Below are 16,326 nucleotides of genomic sequence, written 5' to 3' on the forward strand. Positions count from 1 at the left end.
AGGAAGGAAGGAAGGAAGGAAGGAAGGAAGGAAGGAAGGAAGGGAAGGGAAGGAGGGAGGGAGGGAGGGAGGGAGGGAGGGAGGGAGGGAGGGAGGGAGGGAAAGAGTACCAGCACTGTCTGGCAGGTCTCCTTTGTTGGGATTCAGTCTGCTTTTCCATTCCACTCTTCGATGCTCATTACACAACAAAACACCCAAGACAGAGAAACAGGAAAAATCCACCCCAAGGTAAAACTCCACTCTGACTTCAAAAGGAAACCCCCAAGATAAAATTGTAAAAACTTTTGAAGCCTTTTTGTTGGGTTGTAAGACACATGCTATACCAAAATACCACCATTTTGAGTCTAGGATCTTTTTTTTCTTCTGGGTACAAAGGGAGTTAAATGAAGGCCTTTGTATAGCAAAGGCACCTGGGGTGGTACCCAGGGAACAAGCCCTAACCCCACAGCTTACCAGCAGCTGGAGGCAGTCTGCCAAGCCTTGCACAAGACACTACCACCCAGCATAGCCCTGCAGCTCCTCCTTCCACGTGTGAGAGGGAAAAGAATTAGAATATAAGTTTCAGGAATGTCAGAGAACGTAAAGGGGGGCACATTAGAAAACGGAATGGGGAGATGGATATCTTAGAATGGGTTCCTTGGCATTTTGACACTTTATGAAGTCAGTGGGTTGGGTAGAAGGCAGAGAGGGCATGGGGGAAGAGTGAGACACGGGCTGATTCCTCACAGGAAGGGTCAGTGTTTGATCATCCAATGAAGACTGGGGAATGATCTCTTTTCTCTTCAGAACACAGATTTGGGAATCACCTGGTTATAATAAACAAATGTCATCTATTGGTTAAAGGAACTAAAATGTATAGGGTACTTTGTGGGAGAGGGTTAATGTAAATGTTATCTGAAAGGGCCAGGTTGTGGCTCAGCAGAAGGTTTGCTTAGCCTCAGCAAAGCCTCAGGTTCCAACCTCAGCACCAGGAAATGAGTGAGTGAAAGAATGAATGACGGACACACTGTTAGGTACACTGAATCCTCATTAACATGTATTTCACAATCAAGTAGTTAAAGTTGTGTGTGTGTGTGTGTGTGTGTGTGTGTGTGTGCATGCACGCGTGTGTGTCGGGGGGTGCCTGTCGAGGCCAGAAGTGGGCATTAGACATCTTGGTTTGGAGCTGCCCAAGGTGGGTGCTGGCGTGCCAACTCTGGTCCTCGGACAGATGAGTAAATGAATGCTTTTAACTCCCGATCCATCTCTCTAGCCCCACACACATCAACTTCATATGCCATGGAAACCTTGTACTCCATCAGGAAAAAAAAAATCTCAATCAGATTAACACGATGTTCAGAGAAAATACTTTAAACTCCCAAAGGGAGGACTCTCTTCCAAGTGGCAGTCTTGGAGCGAGCTGCCTTCTTAGCAGTCTGTGACGGTCATAACCTCAAGGACTGACAACAAACCCCAAACACTTCTCTATTTTTACAGTGAAACATCAGAAGTAATTTAGAAACAGCTTAGCCCACAAGTTACAATAATCCGAATTTCGGAGAAATTAGGAAACAATGCGTAGAAGACTGTTTTGAAACGCGTCTGGTGATGTGTCCATGATGTGATGACACTTTCTTGAACAGATTGGAAAACAAGGCATGTGGAAGAGCCCCTGGTCTCTGGGAAAGCCATCCAGGGCCAAATCTGAACATGAACCAGACCCCTCGATCCACTGTGCAGAAACCCAAATGATGCATGAGCCACGCGCTTCACAAAGCTTCCTGGGACAACTCAGAGCCTGTTCTCACTGTAGGATGGTGGTTTAGGTTGACAGCACAGCTCCATGTCCACTGAGAAGATAATTCAGCATTTTCTAAACATGGCCTTCTTCAGCCCAAACTCACAGCTCTGTCCCTTCTCCTCAGCGCCCAAGGCCTACCTTCCTCCACAAGCCTATAGCCTCTAACAGATGGCTGGTCCCCAGGTCCCTAAGGACATAGCAGTCAGCAAACAAGATGGTGTGACATTATCAGCCATGGCTTCTGTGAATGGAAGTGCCCACCTCAAAGGTGATATGTGTACTCCCGAGTGGTTGCCATGGTAGGTGTGCCTTCTAGAAAACAGTAGGGGAACTCACCTCATCCTCCCCTCTGAGTCCCTTACCAAGATCCACACTGCTCCTGTAAAGTCTGCCTTCCCCCCACCTACAGATTGTCAGTTCCCACACAAGAAAATAAGACTGATGACCCTGGTGCAGCAACTGCTCTCATGGGATTTACAAAGGACAAGAGGGGACAATTGTGACAACTCGTGCTTTTGTGAGGGTCTTGCTCAGCACTGCTATGGCCCATGATCTTGCACCACCACAGGGGGCCGGCTGTACACACTCTGTTAAGAGACTGCAGAGGTAACGCCCTTCCCTGTAGGTAAAAATGTTGGAAACTTCCAGGGAGCGAAATTTCAAAGCCTGGGCAGATGTTGGGAAATCCACCGGCATAGGAGGAGAAGGTGACTCTCGCCTCACACTCTAGGACCCTGTCACCATGTGTTTGATTCTTTTAACGTGGCGTTTGATTTTCCAAAGGAACCTGAATTAGCACCCTAAGTCAGCAACGTCTTCACGTGGCATGTTGTCACTGTCCCCGATGGTGAGCCAGCTTATAGTAAACAAAACAGTCAGCCACAAGCACTACCCGCACCTCTCACAGAAGAGAATATACTCAAAGGCCCCAGAAAGGGAGCAAAGTGCTGGTCCAGCCTTTGCTCGAGCTGCTACCTCGGTGTGTGACATTGGGCAACTCGCTTAAGGCCTCTTCGGGCCTTGGTCACTCACTCTCCTCTTCTGAAATCAGATTGGGCCTAAGATGATCTAAGCTATGGACGCCAGCCCTGGAGTCCTGATATCCCAGGGGCATACCTAATCACAAGCATCCGTTTAATTGTGGGCTTGGAAGAGGGAAGGAGCGTCTAACACATGTCAGCCTTCTTCCTACATGTCTTATTTATACCATGAGAAGTTAAGACATTTCCACCAATCAAGGTTCCAAATGTGGTTTTACAGAAATAAATTATGTTCTGATACACACACATACAACTGAGGCCTGGCCCACTAAATAATATATAGCCAATTACACCGAGCTACCAAACCGGGAGGCAGCCTGAAATTTGACAAAATGCATCTTAAGATTTTCTACTTTAAATTATTTTGCAATTTTTAGAGATTCTGAGTACTGTAGAGGCCAAACATACTAATGGGTAACATTTTGTGATAACGTAAATAAAAAATGCATGAATTATCTCATGCTTTGCATAATTCTACCTGTCATGAATTCATTATAAAAATATGTCTTTCATTAATTATTTCAAAAGTCTGAAGTCCAGCTCATGATATAAATATATAGAAGGAAATGGATATTCTAATAAGGCTGAGCTACCTTCTCAGGAGGCTAATTTATAAACTTCCAGAGCCTACGATACACTAGGAAAGCACATTAAAAATATATGTTGACACACACTTGATGCTGTAGTCTCTCAGTAAAAACAAATGTTTTCTGTGTGCAGCCCACAGGCTTTCAAAGCTGTGGGTACATGGATTAAGTTTAATTTGGGCCTTTCTAAATTAATTTCTACTCTAAGATTCCAGTCAGCCAGCTCCGATCAGGTTTGTCACTCTTCATGAAAAACACTGCTTTCTAGTGCACATCAGGATAAACCGGGTGGATGGAAGATTTCAGACCAGGGACTCCCTATTGTCTCATCCTCCCCTCTGCCTCACTTCCCCTAAAGTGCATTTTTTTTTCTAAACAACTGCTTCAGTACCATCTCTAGTTTCCCCCTGAAACCAGGAAGGATGTACCCTACTAACGGACGCCCACAAGTCTAACCCAGAACATAGAGGAGAATGGGGGAAGGAAAATTCAGGAAATTTCCAAATGACAATCGCTGCGGTACTGCCTCGGAGTCGAGGAGAAAGACTCGCCTCTCAGACCATGTCCAAAGCTAGTCTCCAGAAAAACGTTTTTAAAGAACTGACAAATATGAGTTTTTAATCATCAAAAGATTCTTTACCCCCAACAGAGGGGTGGCTGTCACTGAGAGGTTACTTACAACGATGTGTGCTGGCGACGGCGAACGAGCATCCTTGAGGGTTTGTCTGCTCTGGAGGCTTCCTGCTTGGACATCAAGCAGTGGCCATTTCATCTGAAGATACTAAAAGAAAAGAGACAATTATTTCAGGGAAGGAGGGCCTACAAGCTAACCCACCTAAGGAATAAGCATTATGCATTATTTACATCGGAAAGTAAAAACAAACAAACAAACAAAAACAAAAACAAAATTCTGAACACATGCAACAAAGGGAGAGGCATTGAGTCCTTTTCCTTAGAGCCGAAAGCCCAAATGCAGAAAATTAACATTACTGACAAGCACAGTCTTGTCCTTGGAGGTTCAGTCGCGGGGCTCCAGGAAAGGGGGGCTCAGTGACACCACCTTGTTCAGAGTGGAGTCACAGAAGGGCATGAGAAAGATGGGGGGGGATGACCAGGCAATGGAGGGGATTGGGGTGGTTAGAGAGAAGTGGGGTACAGACAGGGAAGAAAAGAGGGGGCAAAGGCAGAAAGTGAACACAGAACCTCAGGCTGAAAGGGCCTAGAAGACCAAATGTGCTCTTTAGGGGGCCTTCATCTTTAAAACAACATCATCTCTCACTTTCTTCACACAGCAGAGGGTACTCAGTCATGACCAAGGACAGCATTCCTCAACCCAAAGCTTGGAAAACTAAAAGCATTTCTTGGCAGCAGATGCACACCCAGAGCACGGTGCAGTTTCTGCAGTCATTTCAAAAGAACGATGCCATTCGTAAATGTGGGCAGCATTAGCAGGAGAGAGGAACAAGAGAAAAATTAAAAAAACAAGCCAGTTTATCCCCCTTTCCTTTCTCTGGAGCAGGAGATGAACACAAAGCTAGACACGTCTACTGCAATTCACAGGGCAGCTGTCAGATGGTGCTGAGATATCAATTGGGGCCTAATTGCTTCTTTAGTCTGACAGATAGGGAAACTGAGGCGAAGCAGCGGGCTCAGGCCAGAGACGCTCTGAACACTCTAAGGACATGAGACTTTCCTGGATAACCACAGTTTCACCAGGGAAATGGGATGGAGGCGTGTAGGGACACGTGTTCGAGGCTTTTGGATCCCAAATGTCATGTGACTAAGTATCTGTAACACTCAGAGGGCATAGAAAGGACAAATATCATTCCAGAGACTCCAATGATGTAAAATGACTTGTCTTAATATTCATTATAAAAATGAATGTACTTGTGTATGAGGAATGTCACAGTCACACGTGTAGATCAGGGGACAACTTGCCCAGGTCCATTCTCTCCTACCACCTTAAGAATTGTAGGTCTCAAACTCACACCATCGGGCTTGGTGGCAAGTACCTTTAGCTACCGAGCCCCAGAATTCTGTATTCCGTGGCCACTAAGGAAGCTTGCTTTGTGTCTGGTCTTCTTGCTGAGAATAAGGAGGAACACAAGATCCTGCCCTGGGGAAGCTTATCCTTGTGAGGCACAGCCAGGTGCAAGTGGAATTCGGGCAGCAGTGCCCAGGCAGACTCTCTGAGAAAACACTGCCCAGAGTAGATGCAGATAATTCTGAAAGATTTCTATATAGAGAAGACAGCAAAGGACAGTCCAGGAAGAGGCTGAGCTCAAACTCCCAGTAGAAACAGAGAGGTCAAAGGTATCAGTAAACGAGAACATGGTTCCTCAAAGACACGCCTGCTTGGCAAATGAAAACCAAATGTGGCCATGCTTCAGGAGGAAAGCCCACCAGCTACCTGCAGAAGCGCCGTCTGCTTTTCCTGCCTAGATCCACACAAGGTGGCTTCATCCCCTACAGCTTGAGGCTTCTACACCATATTTGCCATGAGAGAATAGTCTGCCCAAGTATTGAAGGACATCAGAATTCCAGACACTGAATCCTAGCAAGACCCTCCTGTTCATCCCTTACAACTAAACCTTTTCCAAACTGGAGCCAGAATAACTCAAAGTGTAAAACCATTGAAGACAGTTTTCATGGCACCCCCAGCTTGGTCTTCAGCCAGAGGGCTCTGGGAATCTGTTTTGCCCTGCCTCACCCTGACTTTTCCCACTCACACTTGCCACATAACTACAGGGGCCGCATTGGTCAGAACCACTCAATAGAGTCATTTCCTTGAGGCCAACCAAAAATGAACACTGGCCAGCACTACCTCTCCGCCTCACAGGAACCCACACACAGCTCTGCAGAGCCGGACAGCCACGCCCACACCTCCTGCCTTGCTCCGGTGGGAGGGTCTGATGAATGGGTAAGTTTTCATCTTTGACCATCTGTAAAGGAGGTCTGATTGCATCCTGATGCCAGCTCTATTGAATTAGAACATTCAGGCTTGGTTTAAGGTGGCAGACATGCCCTGAGGAACCCACCCAAGAGCTGTCAAACTCAGAACGCGGTATCAGTGGAGGCTCCTAATTCCTAATGTACATAAAAGCTTCATTGTGCTCCGTGTCCGATCTCCATAGGCTACCTGCACCACATATTTTTATGAGCCTACATTTCAGCGCCCTGAGCCTACAATACCCATAATTTTCAATTATGTCAGGGCAGTCCAGGACCACTGCCTATATAACATTACGGGCTGGAGGAAATGAGAGTCACCCCTGCTGCCCAGAGAGAGCTAACCAAATCCAGATGGTGGAGGACAGCCCCTGGCCCTGCTGACTGGCAGGGACTCTTCAATGGCAGCCTCAAATGTTCCTTTTGGGTGCAATCTGATACCACTGAACAGCCAGGCATCCACAAGCCCGTGCTTCATAGCCGAAGTGTGGGATGACAGGGTTCCTTTTGGAAAAGCAAGTAGTAGGTTGGGATTTTTATTTTAAAAGATGTTATTAGCTTATTCCAAAAGTGACGCTCCCCAGTTCCTTCATCTTCCCCCATTGGTCCTGGTTAACAAGAAAGATAAACAAATGAAGAGGAGAAGAAGGAAATTAGGTACAATTAAAGCCCAAAGGGAAACCCCTCCCTCCCAGAGACATTAAGCCGTGAGAAATTCTTATTCTGCTGAATCCTAAAGGAAGACATGCGGTGGCATCTCAGACACAGAACAGTTGAACATAGTCTCATCTGCCCAGCAGCTCCACTGCAATTTTATATCCTTTGAGGAAACAAAATATCTCCACCATGCTCTAAGAAAAACAAAACCAGGCTCCTGCTCGCTTCCTCTCAGGACTCTCCGCATGGAAATTATGAATTGCCTACAAAAACATTACACTTTTCAACAAACGGCAATCAAACGGGGCTGAGGGAATTCCTACCTTGAGAACTGTTGAAATGGGGTCTGCTCAGCTTTCATTTAGTCAAAAAAAAAAATAATTCTACTAATAAGTCCATCCTGACTTAAGCGTTTTTCATCTTTTGTTTAATAATAATGTCCTGATCGTGGCCCATTAGGCCCTCCTCCAAGTCATGTTTTACGATACGTCTCTAGGATCTCAGGTTAGGCTTGGACCTGTGGGCAAAGACTTGGGGGACACAGGCAGAGCCCAGGGCCTGCGGGGAATCAGAGCAGCTCAATAGTCTGCGGAATTGTTAACAGGAAGAAAGGGCCGGGAGACCTCACGGGCCAGAGAGTTTAACAAATCCCGGAACTCAAGTTTGGTCTGAGATTCCGTTCCAAAATAACAACAGCACGGTGGAGAGTGTTTGAGACAAACAACTAATGTCAAGCTCCAATTTCAACATCTATATACACGCTCACATACACATACCCCATGCACAGGAAAATGTACACACATGTATACAGACCCATGCACACATATCCCCATACACATACACAGGGAGATGTGCACACACATGTATATATATATATATATATATATATATATATATATATACACTATACATATATGTATATATATACATATATACACTATACATACATATACTATATATACATATATATACATATATATGTATATATACATATATACTATATATACTATACACATATATACTATATATATACACTATATATGCTATATATACATATATACACTATATATATATATATATATATATATATATATATATACACACACACACACCCCTATACAAAGGCACACAATAATGGGCACCCACATGTATATACATGCTCACACAACTCATACAAATTCACAAGGAAATGAGCACACACATGTATACACACACACACACACAGAAATCTGTACACATGAAGAAAAAAAAAGTGTTAGCATCTCTAATTTCCTTCCTTCTTCCATTTCCCCCAATAAAAGGGAGAAGGTAAAAGATAGGAAAGGGCTTCCAATAGAAGGTTTTGGGGGGTTACTCCCATAAATCACCTGCATCCTCCAGGACCCCACCATCGGAACCCGTTACTTTATAGCTGCGGGCTGGTGCACATTCCTAAACAAACAGAAGGACCCAAAACACAATGCCAACGACAAGGAAGCTGTCGGGAAAATTCTCACCCCTTTCTCTGGCCCCACAGAGGGATATGGATGTGGAGACTGCCCCCCCCCACCTTCTTACTTATCCAAGAAGGCTTGAAAATGTCTTCTATAAAGTACCAAATGGCAAATATCTTAGGCTCTGTGGTCCATGACCATGCCCGCCATCGTGAGTTTAAAGTGCCTGACCCCAGCAGAGGGTGGACATTATGTCACATTACGGCGGCAAACACTCAATAAACTCTACTGTAAGGACAGTGGTATCTGAAGTTTCTGTATCGAGGCGGGGTTCTGTTCTTCTCCTGGTCTTTCACTTTGGACTGTAGGGAATATATGCACGTGAATACAGGCATGAAGGTCAGAGAGCATCTCAGATTCTCCTGGTGCCTGAGCCACCTGACATAGATGCCAGTTCTCTAAAAGATTTCTCTTGATTACTTGAGCCATTAAAAAAAAAAAAAAGCAAAGCTCAAAAATAAAAAAAAGTTAATTTACTAATGAAAAGGGTTGTCTTCACTTCCAAGCCATCTGAAGGCAGGTACATGCCAATGGAGATGTCCAGCCTGTGCACAGTTCATCTTTCTGGCTTAGAGAGTTGGGTATAGGAAGACTACAGAAGCTATTTCCAAATGGATACCATCCCTGTATAAGTCTATGGTCTGGACATTCAAATAGAGTCATGTAAGAAAGTGTGTTCAGTGGCTCAGAGGCCACAGGTTACATTCAAATGTCAACGCCAGACTCAAGTTTGGAGGGTTATAAAAGAATCCGGGAGCTAGACATGCTGCCTCCCACCTTTAATCCCAGGTAGATCTCTGAAGTGTCAGGCCAGCCTGGTCTACATAATGAGTTGTAGAACAGCCAGAACTACACATTGAGACCCTGAGACCTCTGTCCAAGGCACGCAGCCACATGCTAGATCACCACTCCAAGGTGGAAGTTCTAGAAACCTCTGAACAATTCTGACTGGAAAAGGCTCATCACTTCCCAGAAGCACTGTGTCATGTGACTTCAGATCATCCACCACCAGCCCCAAAGGGAGCAACAGGTGGCCTGAACTCAGGGCACAGAGAAATCATCTCAGAGCTTTGAAATCAACCTTATAGAAGCTCCTCTCTCCAGCACTGTCCCATATGACGAGACTGGAATGAAGCCCAGTTGGTGCCCACTCTGCCTGCTGCCGACAGATCAGCAGATGGCATTAGCCCTGAGCTTACACAAAAGAAGGCAGAGGGACAGGGCAGAAACACTCTGTTCAAGGAATGTGAAACTAGAGGTTAGGGAGGTGACTCAGTTTGGTAAAGTGTCAGCCTTGCAAATGCAAAGACCTGAGTTCAAGCCCAAGAGCTCACATAGAGAGCACAGCATGATGGGAAAGCAAAGCATGATGGGAAAGCAAAGCATGATGGGAAAGCAAAGCATGGTGGGAGGAGTTTACAATTCCTGGGCTGGGGGAGGGAAAAACTGTGCCCCCGAGGCTCACTGGCCAACCAGCCTGACCTAGTTAGCAAGCTCCAGGCCAGGAAGAGACCCTCTCTGAACAAAAAAAAAAAAAAAAAAAAAGGTGGCCGATTCCTGAGGAACAACCTAAGCATGACCTTTTGACCTTTTCCCTCCATGAGCACTGTGCACAGATACGCGCACACACACAAAGACAATGAAAGGTGAAATTACCTCTTCCAGAAATTTAAGTTCCACGGTTGGCCCTTAGTAAAAGACAAGAGGGAGTAGCCAATCTCCTCGACCCGAGCTGATTCTGACTAGGAAAACCATTTCTCCCAAAACCAAATTAAGTGGATCAGTCTTCGAAATGGGTCCCTGGTGGATCCCCACAGACAAGACCTCCTAAGGCACTGATGATGCTAGGAAGTTGTAGATGTCTTGTTTCTAATGAAATGGGACGTCAGACACACCCTAGGGTCAGCCATGGTCCACAGTATACAAAATCATGCGGTCTTCCCCTCAAAGTAGCACAGTCGGAAGCTGACTCCCCTGCCAACAGGCGGCAGGGGACAGAAAGCAGTAGCCACATTCCAACCCTTACTAAAGAAAGGGCCACCAGAAGCCACTTACCACAAGAAACGAAGTACCAGGAAAAAGGAAAGGGGCAATTGCCTCTGTTGGTATCCTCCTCCCAACAGAGACCATCACAGGGCCTCTTTAAGAGTTCAGGTTATAAGGAACACCACACACATACACACACACACACTCACACTCACACACACACACTCACACACACCCAAACATGCATCCACACACTCACACACATACATGCATGCACACACACACACAAACACACATACACACACGCATGCACACACACTCACACACACACACTCATACACACACACTCACACACGCACCCGCACATGCATGCATCCACACCCTGCTCACAAGTATGTCTATATGACCCTTTCTAAGATTTCCTCATTTCTTGGAAATGGAGGAGAGAAAATTCAGCCCATTTCCTACGAACAAGCATTTTTTTCCTGGTAGTTAAGGACTCTCGATTTACCTACAATGGCAAAATTTGAAAAGCTGTGACAATATTAGGTTTATACGATGCTCTATATGCATTTTCCACCAGCTATACTGAAACTGAAAGTAGTGGAACATTCCAGAAGTCCCATCAGAACCTTGCAGGACGTCGCTATAAGGCCCATTTGGCCACTGCTTCTGCAGATGCAGAAGGTATAGGATGGTAGCGCCCATCCTTCCTAATACTGCAACCCTTTAACACAGTTCCTCATGGTGTGGTGACCGACCCCCAACCATAAAATTATTTTCAGGACTACTTCATAACAGTAATTTTGCCACTGTTATAGACTGTAATGTAAATATCTGATTTGCAACTCCCAGAGGGGTCACAACCCCACAGGTTGAGAACCGCTGGTTAGAAACTCCAGAGCTGGTTCAACTGAAAATCACCCACAGTGGCTCTATCTTTTAAAGGCTTTATTTGCTGATAAAATATGACAAGATGCAGACATCAGTGATTTCTGGATTGGGAAACAACATAAGGAGCACGCTACAGAAACTCCAAGGAGAAGGAAACCCCAGCCTGAAGGCTGAGCATTCTCTAAAGCTAAACAAGGAATGGGACCACACAGATGTTAGTGAGGTGGTCTTGTTTCTCAAAGGAAGCTGCCAAGAGAAAAGGGTACACACAGACACTAGTGTCCAAAAATTTATTAACAGCCTTCGCCTTGGTTTCCGTATCATTCATTTAAAAGATTTGAAATGAAGTCCTGCAGTTGGCTTCAGTCACTGCGGAGTACAGTCTCCAATTGCATCACTCACTGGAGCATACCTTAGCAGTGACCACCGCTTCAAAACTAACCCTGTGAAATCAAGAAGAGTATGTAGACCTACGATTTGTACAAAGAGGAAGCTCGGCCAATCAGGTGGGATCTAGACTGCCACAAGTCACAGGTCAGACATTACGCAGGGCCACCAACTTCCTCCACTCCATCCAGGCTCATCTCCCAACTCCCCTCTGCCTTCCTTGGTGAATCTGTGCCCACCAAGCCCGAACCAGAGAGAAGAGCCGTGGACGTTAGCCGTGTTTCAAGTGCCCGACCCCTGATCCAGGTTAGAGGACAGGAGCTCTCCCAGGTCTACAGCTTCCAGCCAGTGCCACACAGAGTGTCCCCTGAGCCCCCCAGCTGGCGATTAACTGATCTCCTGCCTGCAAGCCCTGGCAGGAACCTCCCATGAAGAGCCAGACCAGACTCCAGTCTCCTCTAAGCAGAAAACATTTACAGTCTCTCCTTTAAAATCAACCAGTTGTAGCCACCACAATTTTTATTACTTATAAAAAAAAGGCCAAGAACAGTCAAGTTAATTGGAATGTCTGAGTTACCACCTGTGTCTCCACAACATGCCAAGGGAGACGCAGGCCATCTGCAGACCAGAAAACAAACCGGAAGACGCAGAGGAGCCTGTGCAGCAAGTGTGGGTAATGCTAGGGGCTGAGCAGAATGGTGGATGCCCTGTGACTGAAAGGCACCAACCCTTCTAGTTCTTAGAATACCCAAGCTGGTTGTGTGGTACAACCGCAGAACGGAGTATTATGCAGTGATAAAAACAGACAGCATACCTGCGTACCAAGCCCTGGCTGGTCCTTGACACTTAATATGCAATTCTAAAGAAGGCAGACAAAAAGGCAGGAGACATGTGTATTATTCCATTTATATAAAATACTCAGGAGCTGAGGAGAAAGGAGTGGGAAGCACCAGCCAGGGAAAATGGGGTTACTTTATGAATACCAAGAAATTCCAGAAACAGAACAGAGTGCTGGTGTATGCACAACCCCGGGAGTATTCTAAAAACCACTGAATTGTACATTTTAAGTTTTATTTCTGTGTATGTATCTGCGCGTGCGCGGGTGTGTGTGTGTGTGTGTGTGTGTGTGTGTGTGTGTGTGTGTGTGCAGGTGAAGATACCCACAGAGGCCAGGAGAGAGCACCTGAACCCCTGGAGCTGGAGTCATAGGTAGTTGTGAGCTATGTGTCACAGGTGGTAGAAGTCAAACTCCGGTCTTCTCCAAGAGCAGCAATGGCTCTTACCTGCTGAGTGATCTTGCCAGCCTGAACTGTGTGCTTTAAATAGATATGTATTATGGCATCTCAATTTAATATCAAAATAATATCTCAGTTTAAAATGAGATATTTAAGAGAAGGCACTCATCATTTGATGGTTATCTCATTGTCCGTCAAGAGACAAATGGGGGGGGGGACACTCTCCCACCTTCATATCATATCATATCATATCATATATCAAAGATGGGACAGGAGGGGAATCAGTATAGGTCCTTGAGAACTAAGCCATTACCAAATGGGACTGTGGTCAGGTGGGTCTCTGGGAGGACACCACAGTCTACCCTGGATTAGAGATGCTGATGAAGGGAAAGGGGAGTTAATGGCTGCTAGGCTGCAAGGCTAAAGTGCACATGGCTAACATCCTGGAGGAATGGTCAAGTCAACAGAACCAGGACTCATTCACATGTGCACCCCGCAGGCCAGGCTAGCCATCTGTACCTCAGCTCCTCCATCTGGAAATGGGTGTGAAACCGCTCCCTCACCAGCTTCGTCCCATAAAGGATGTGTCAGCAAGATGGCTCGATGGACTAAGCCCTGGGACCATGCCTGACCCTGGGGTTGGACCCCAGAACCCCAGAGGAAGAATCAACTCCACAGCTTGTCCTCTGACCCACAAACACTCACAGGTGAGGACACAATCAATCAATCCATGTAAAAAAATTAAAAACCTTAAACAAACCACGGCAATGAAATCAAGGGGAATGTCACATAGTGTAGACAACTAAGATTTAGAGGGTTTTTTGGTTTTTTTTTTTTGTTGTTTTTTGTTTTGTTTTTTTTCTCTTCCGACTGTTCTGGGGATTTAAAAACTACAGATCTCTTGAGGTGATGGGTGACCTGGGAGGTAGAGACACTGAGTGATAGGGTCTCTCTATCCTGAGATTTTAATCTCAATTTTTAAGCCACTCGGTTGTTGCTGATTTTTTTTTTTTTTGATCAAAACTTTTCTTAATTCCTTCCTTGCTCTGTGGTTTGGGGCACACAAGGCAGAACTTTTCCAAGTAGAGGCTCCTCCCCTTATTCTATTTCCCAGTTCCCCATGACAAAAAAAAAAAAAACAAAAAAAAAAAAAAAAAAAAAACAAAAAAACAACCCAGCCTGAACCCTTCAGTGGGAGGATTGAACTCACTACAGTCTGCCTGCACGGGAGCCCAGTGCAGGCGACCCGACCCCAGCTTCCTGCTCCAGCTTACTTCACAGCTTTAGATGCCTTCTCTTCTGCAAGTTTCTCCCCTTGTCACATCTGAAAGGGGTCAGTGGCTCCAAAGAGGTCTCCCCTTCCAAACTTTTATTGCCGGTTTCTGGCTGTGACAAGCTTGTAACAGGGATGCTTCCTAACCCTACACCCGGGAACCTTGGGTCAGCAGTTCCTCTGGTTAATTCTGCACCGGGAGGAAGAAGCCCCGGGTCAAAACGGGCTCGTCTGACCTTCTGCAGGTCCCTCGACCCCCCTGCCTGCTCATCACTGCTGCCTCCGCCAGAGCTGCCTGCCACTCAAGTATCATCTTGCTGTAACAAATTACTCCTAACCCAGGATTACTGCTCTTTCCAAATCCCTCCTAGAGAGCAAGGAAATAAACATTCTCTCCCAGGACTCTGCCCCAGTTGTTCCCCTGCTTGGTAATCCCCAGTTCTATTTGCTTCTCTTGTGAGCTTCATCTGGGAGGTCTACCAGGTCAGCTAGGCTATCCTGGCCCACTCCGCTCTCAGGCATAAACTGAATGTCTCAATCATCCACCGGGCACAGTTAAAGATGAAGGCGGGCTTTCTGTCCCCACCTCACGATGGCTCCCTCTGCCCACACGCTTCTATCTGCCTACAGACTTGGCTGCCCTGATGGCAGCCACTCGAGGAAGTCCACACTCCAAATTCCTTCCTACCAGTCCACAAGGATGAGCCCCAAGCCAGCTCATGCAGGCTAGTGGTGTTCCTAGGAAGCAGGGCTACGCCCCAGGGATGAACAGAGCATCTGGGGGCAGACTTAATGGGGCAAAGGGGCAGAGGCGGGGACTGAGTTACAGACTGTAGCCAGAAGTGCCCTTGGGTCCCCAGCCTGTGGCTTCCCTTCATAAACTAGCAGGCGATATTTTGAGCACAATAAGCTCATTGGGAAACGGAAATACAGTTCTGCTCATTTTCAAGCTGCCTCTGAAACACTGGGAGATTCCGGGCACTTGAGACGCGCACGGCTGTTCAGGATTGTTTAATTGTATACACAGTGGAGCTAGTATGTGCCTAGGAGCAGAGGCCAGAACAATGGATCTTATAATCAAAGGGGTAACAAGGAGATAAGGATCACCCCAGCTGTTGTTAAGTGTGACTTTCAAAGAGGGGGCAGCACATGGCTGACACATGATCAACAAGGACAGAAACTTCCAGGAATAACCAAGACACAGGAGGAACACACAGCACATGCCCACTTCCCCCAAAGAACAAGCCCCAGTGGGAGACAGAGAAGAGCTGGCACTGGGCTGTTCTGGACCTCTGGTCCAACTTCATCTTCTCATGTGTGGGTGGGGGCTGGCCTCTCTTCACCCCTGAGGGCCACTGGGCCTCTCTAGGCCAATGTTTCCTCTTTCTTGATGGCTTGAGTCTTTAAAAGAACATGGCTGGGAAAGGGGCAGTGGCCATCTGAAGTTAACCACTTAGCCCATGGTATGTCCTCTGCACAGGCAGGTTCAAGCCCAACAGCATCAAGATCAGTTCTTCCTCTCCCCCACTGCCCTCCCCCCGGTCTTCACTATTGACAGTAAGAGAATTTTCCAGGAGTTGGTTTATCTGTGACGCCAACTAGCCATGACCATAGAACCTGGCCTCGTGTTCTTCCAGACCTCCCAGGGGCTCCCGAAGACAAAGACAGAGAGGGACTCAGGTCAAAGATGGCTTGGCCTAAGATCTATCTTTTAAACTATACAACATGGCTTCTGAGCTCTCTCCTTCAATCCGAACCACACACAAACACACAGAGATACCCACACATTCACACACACAAACACACACAGATACACATATACATATACACACAGGAGACACACACACACACCAATCCCTTCTCTCTCCATCATGGAGTTGACTGACATAAAGTTGTAGAAGGATCATTCTGATTAAAAAAAAATATCAGTTAAGCGCCAGGCAGTGGTGGCACACGCCTTTAATTCCAGCACTTGGGAGGCAGAGGCAGGCGGATTTCTGAGATCAAGGCCAGCCTTGTCTACAGAGTGAGTTCCAGGACAGCCA

The 16,326-nt window shown here is 46.3% G+C and overlaps 1 protein-coding gene across 42 annotated transcripts in view; it reads right to left on the reverse strand.

The window, feature by feature from the left end:
• Window positions 1–16,326, reverse strand: part of Tcf7l2 (transcription factor 7 like 2) — a 191,484-nt gene that overhangs the window by 111,824 nt on the left and 63,334 nt on the right. For 41 of the 42 annotated variants that reach the window (XM_029472495.2, XM_021151313.3, XM_085833878.1 and 38 more), the window contains one exon: window positions 4,087–4,188. The exons of the other annotated variant lie outside the window; for it this stretch is intronic. In XM_029472495.2, the coding sequence (XP_029328355.1) occupies window positions 4,087–4,188 (102 nt within the window). The remainder of the gene's footprint in view (window positions 1–4,086; window positions 4,189–16,326) is intronic. 42 annotated transcript variants of the gene reach the window in all.

Source organism: Mus caroli, unplaced genomic scaffold, assembly GCF_978045245.1.
Source record: "Mus caroli unplaced genomic scaffold, Mus_caroli_1 scaffold_20, whole genome shotgun sequence".
Taxonomy (NCBI): Eukaryota; Metazoa; Chordata; class Mammalia; order Rodentia; family Muridae; genus Mus; species Mus caroli.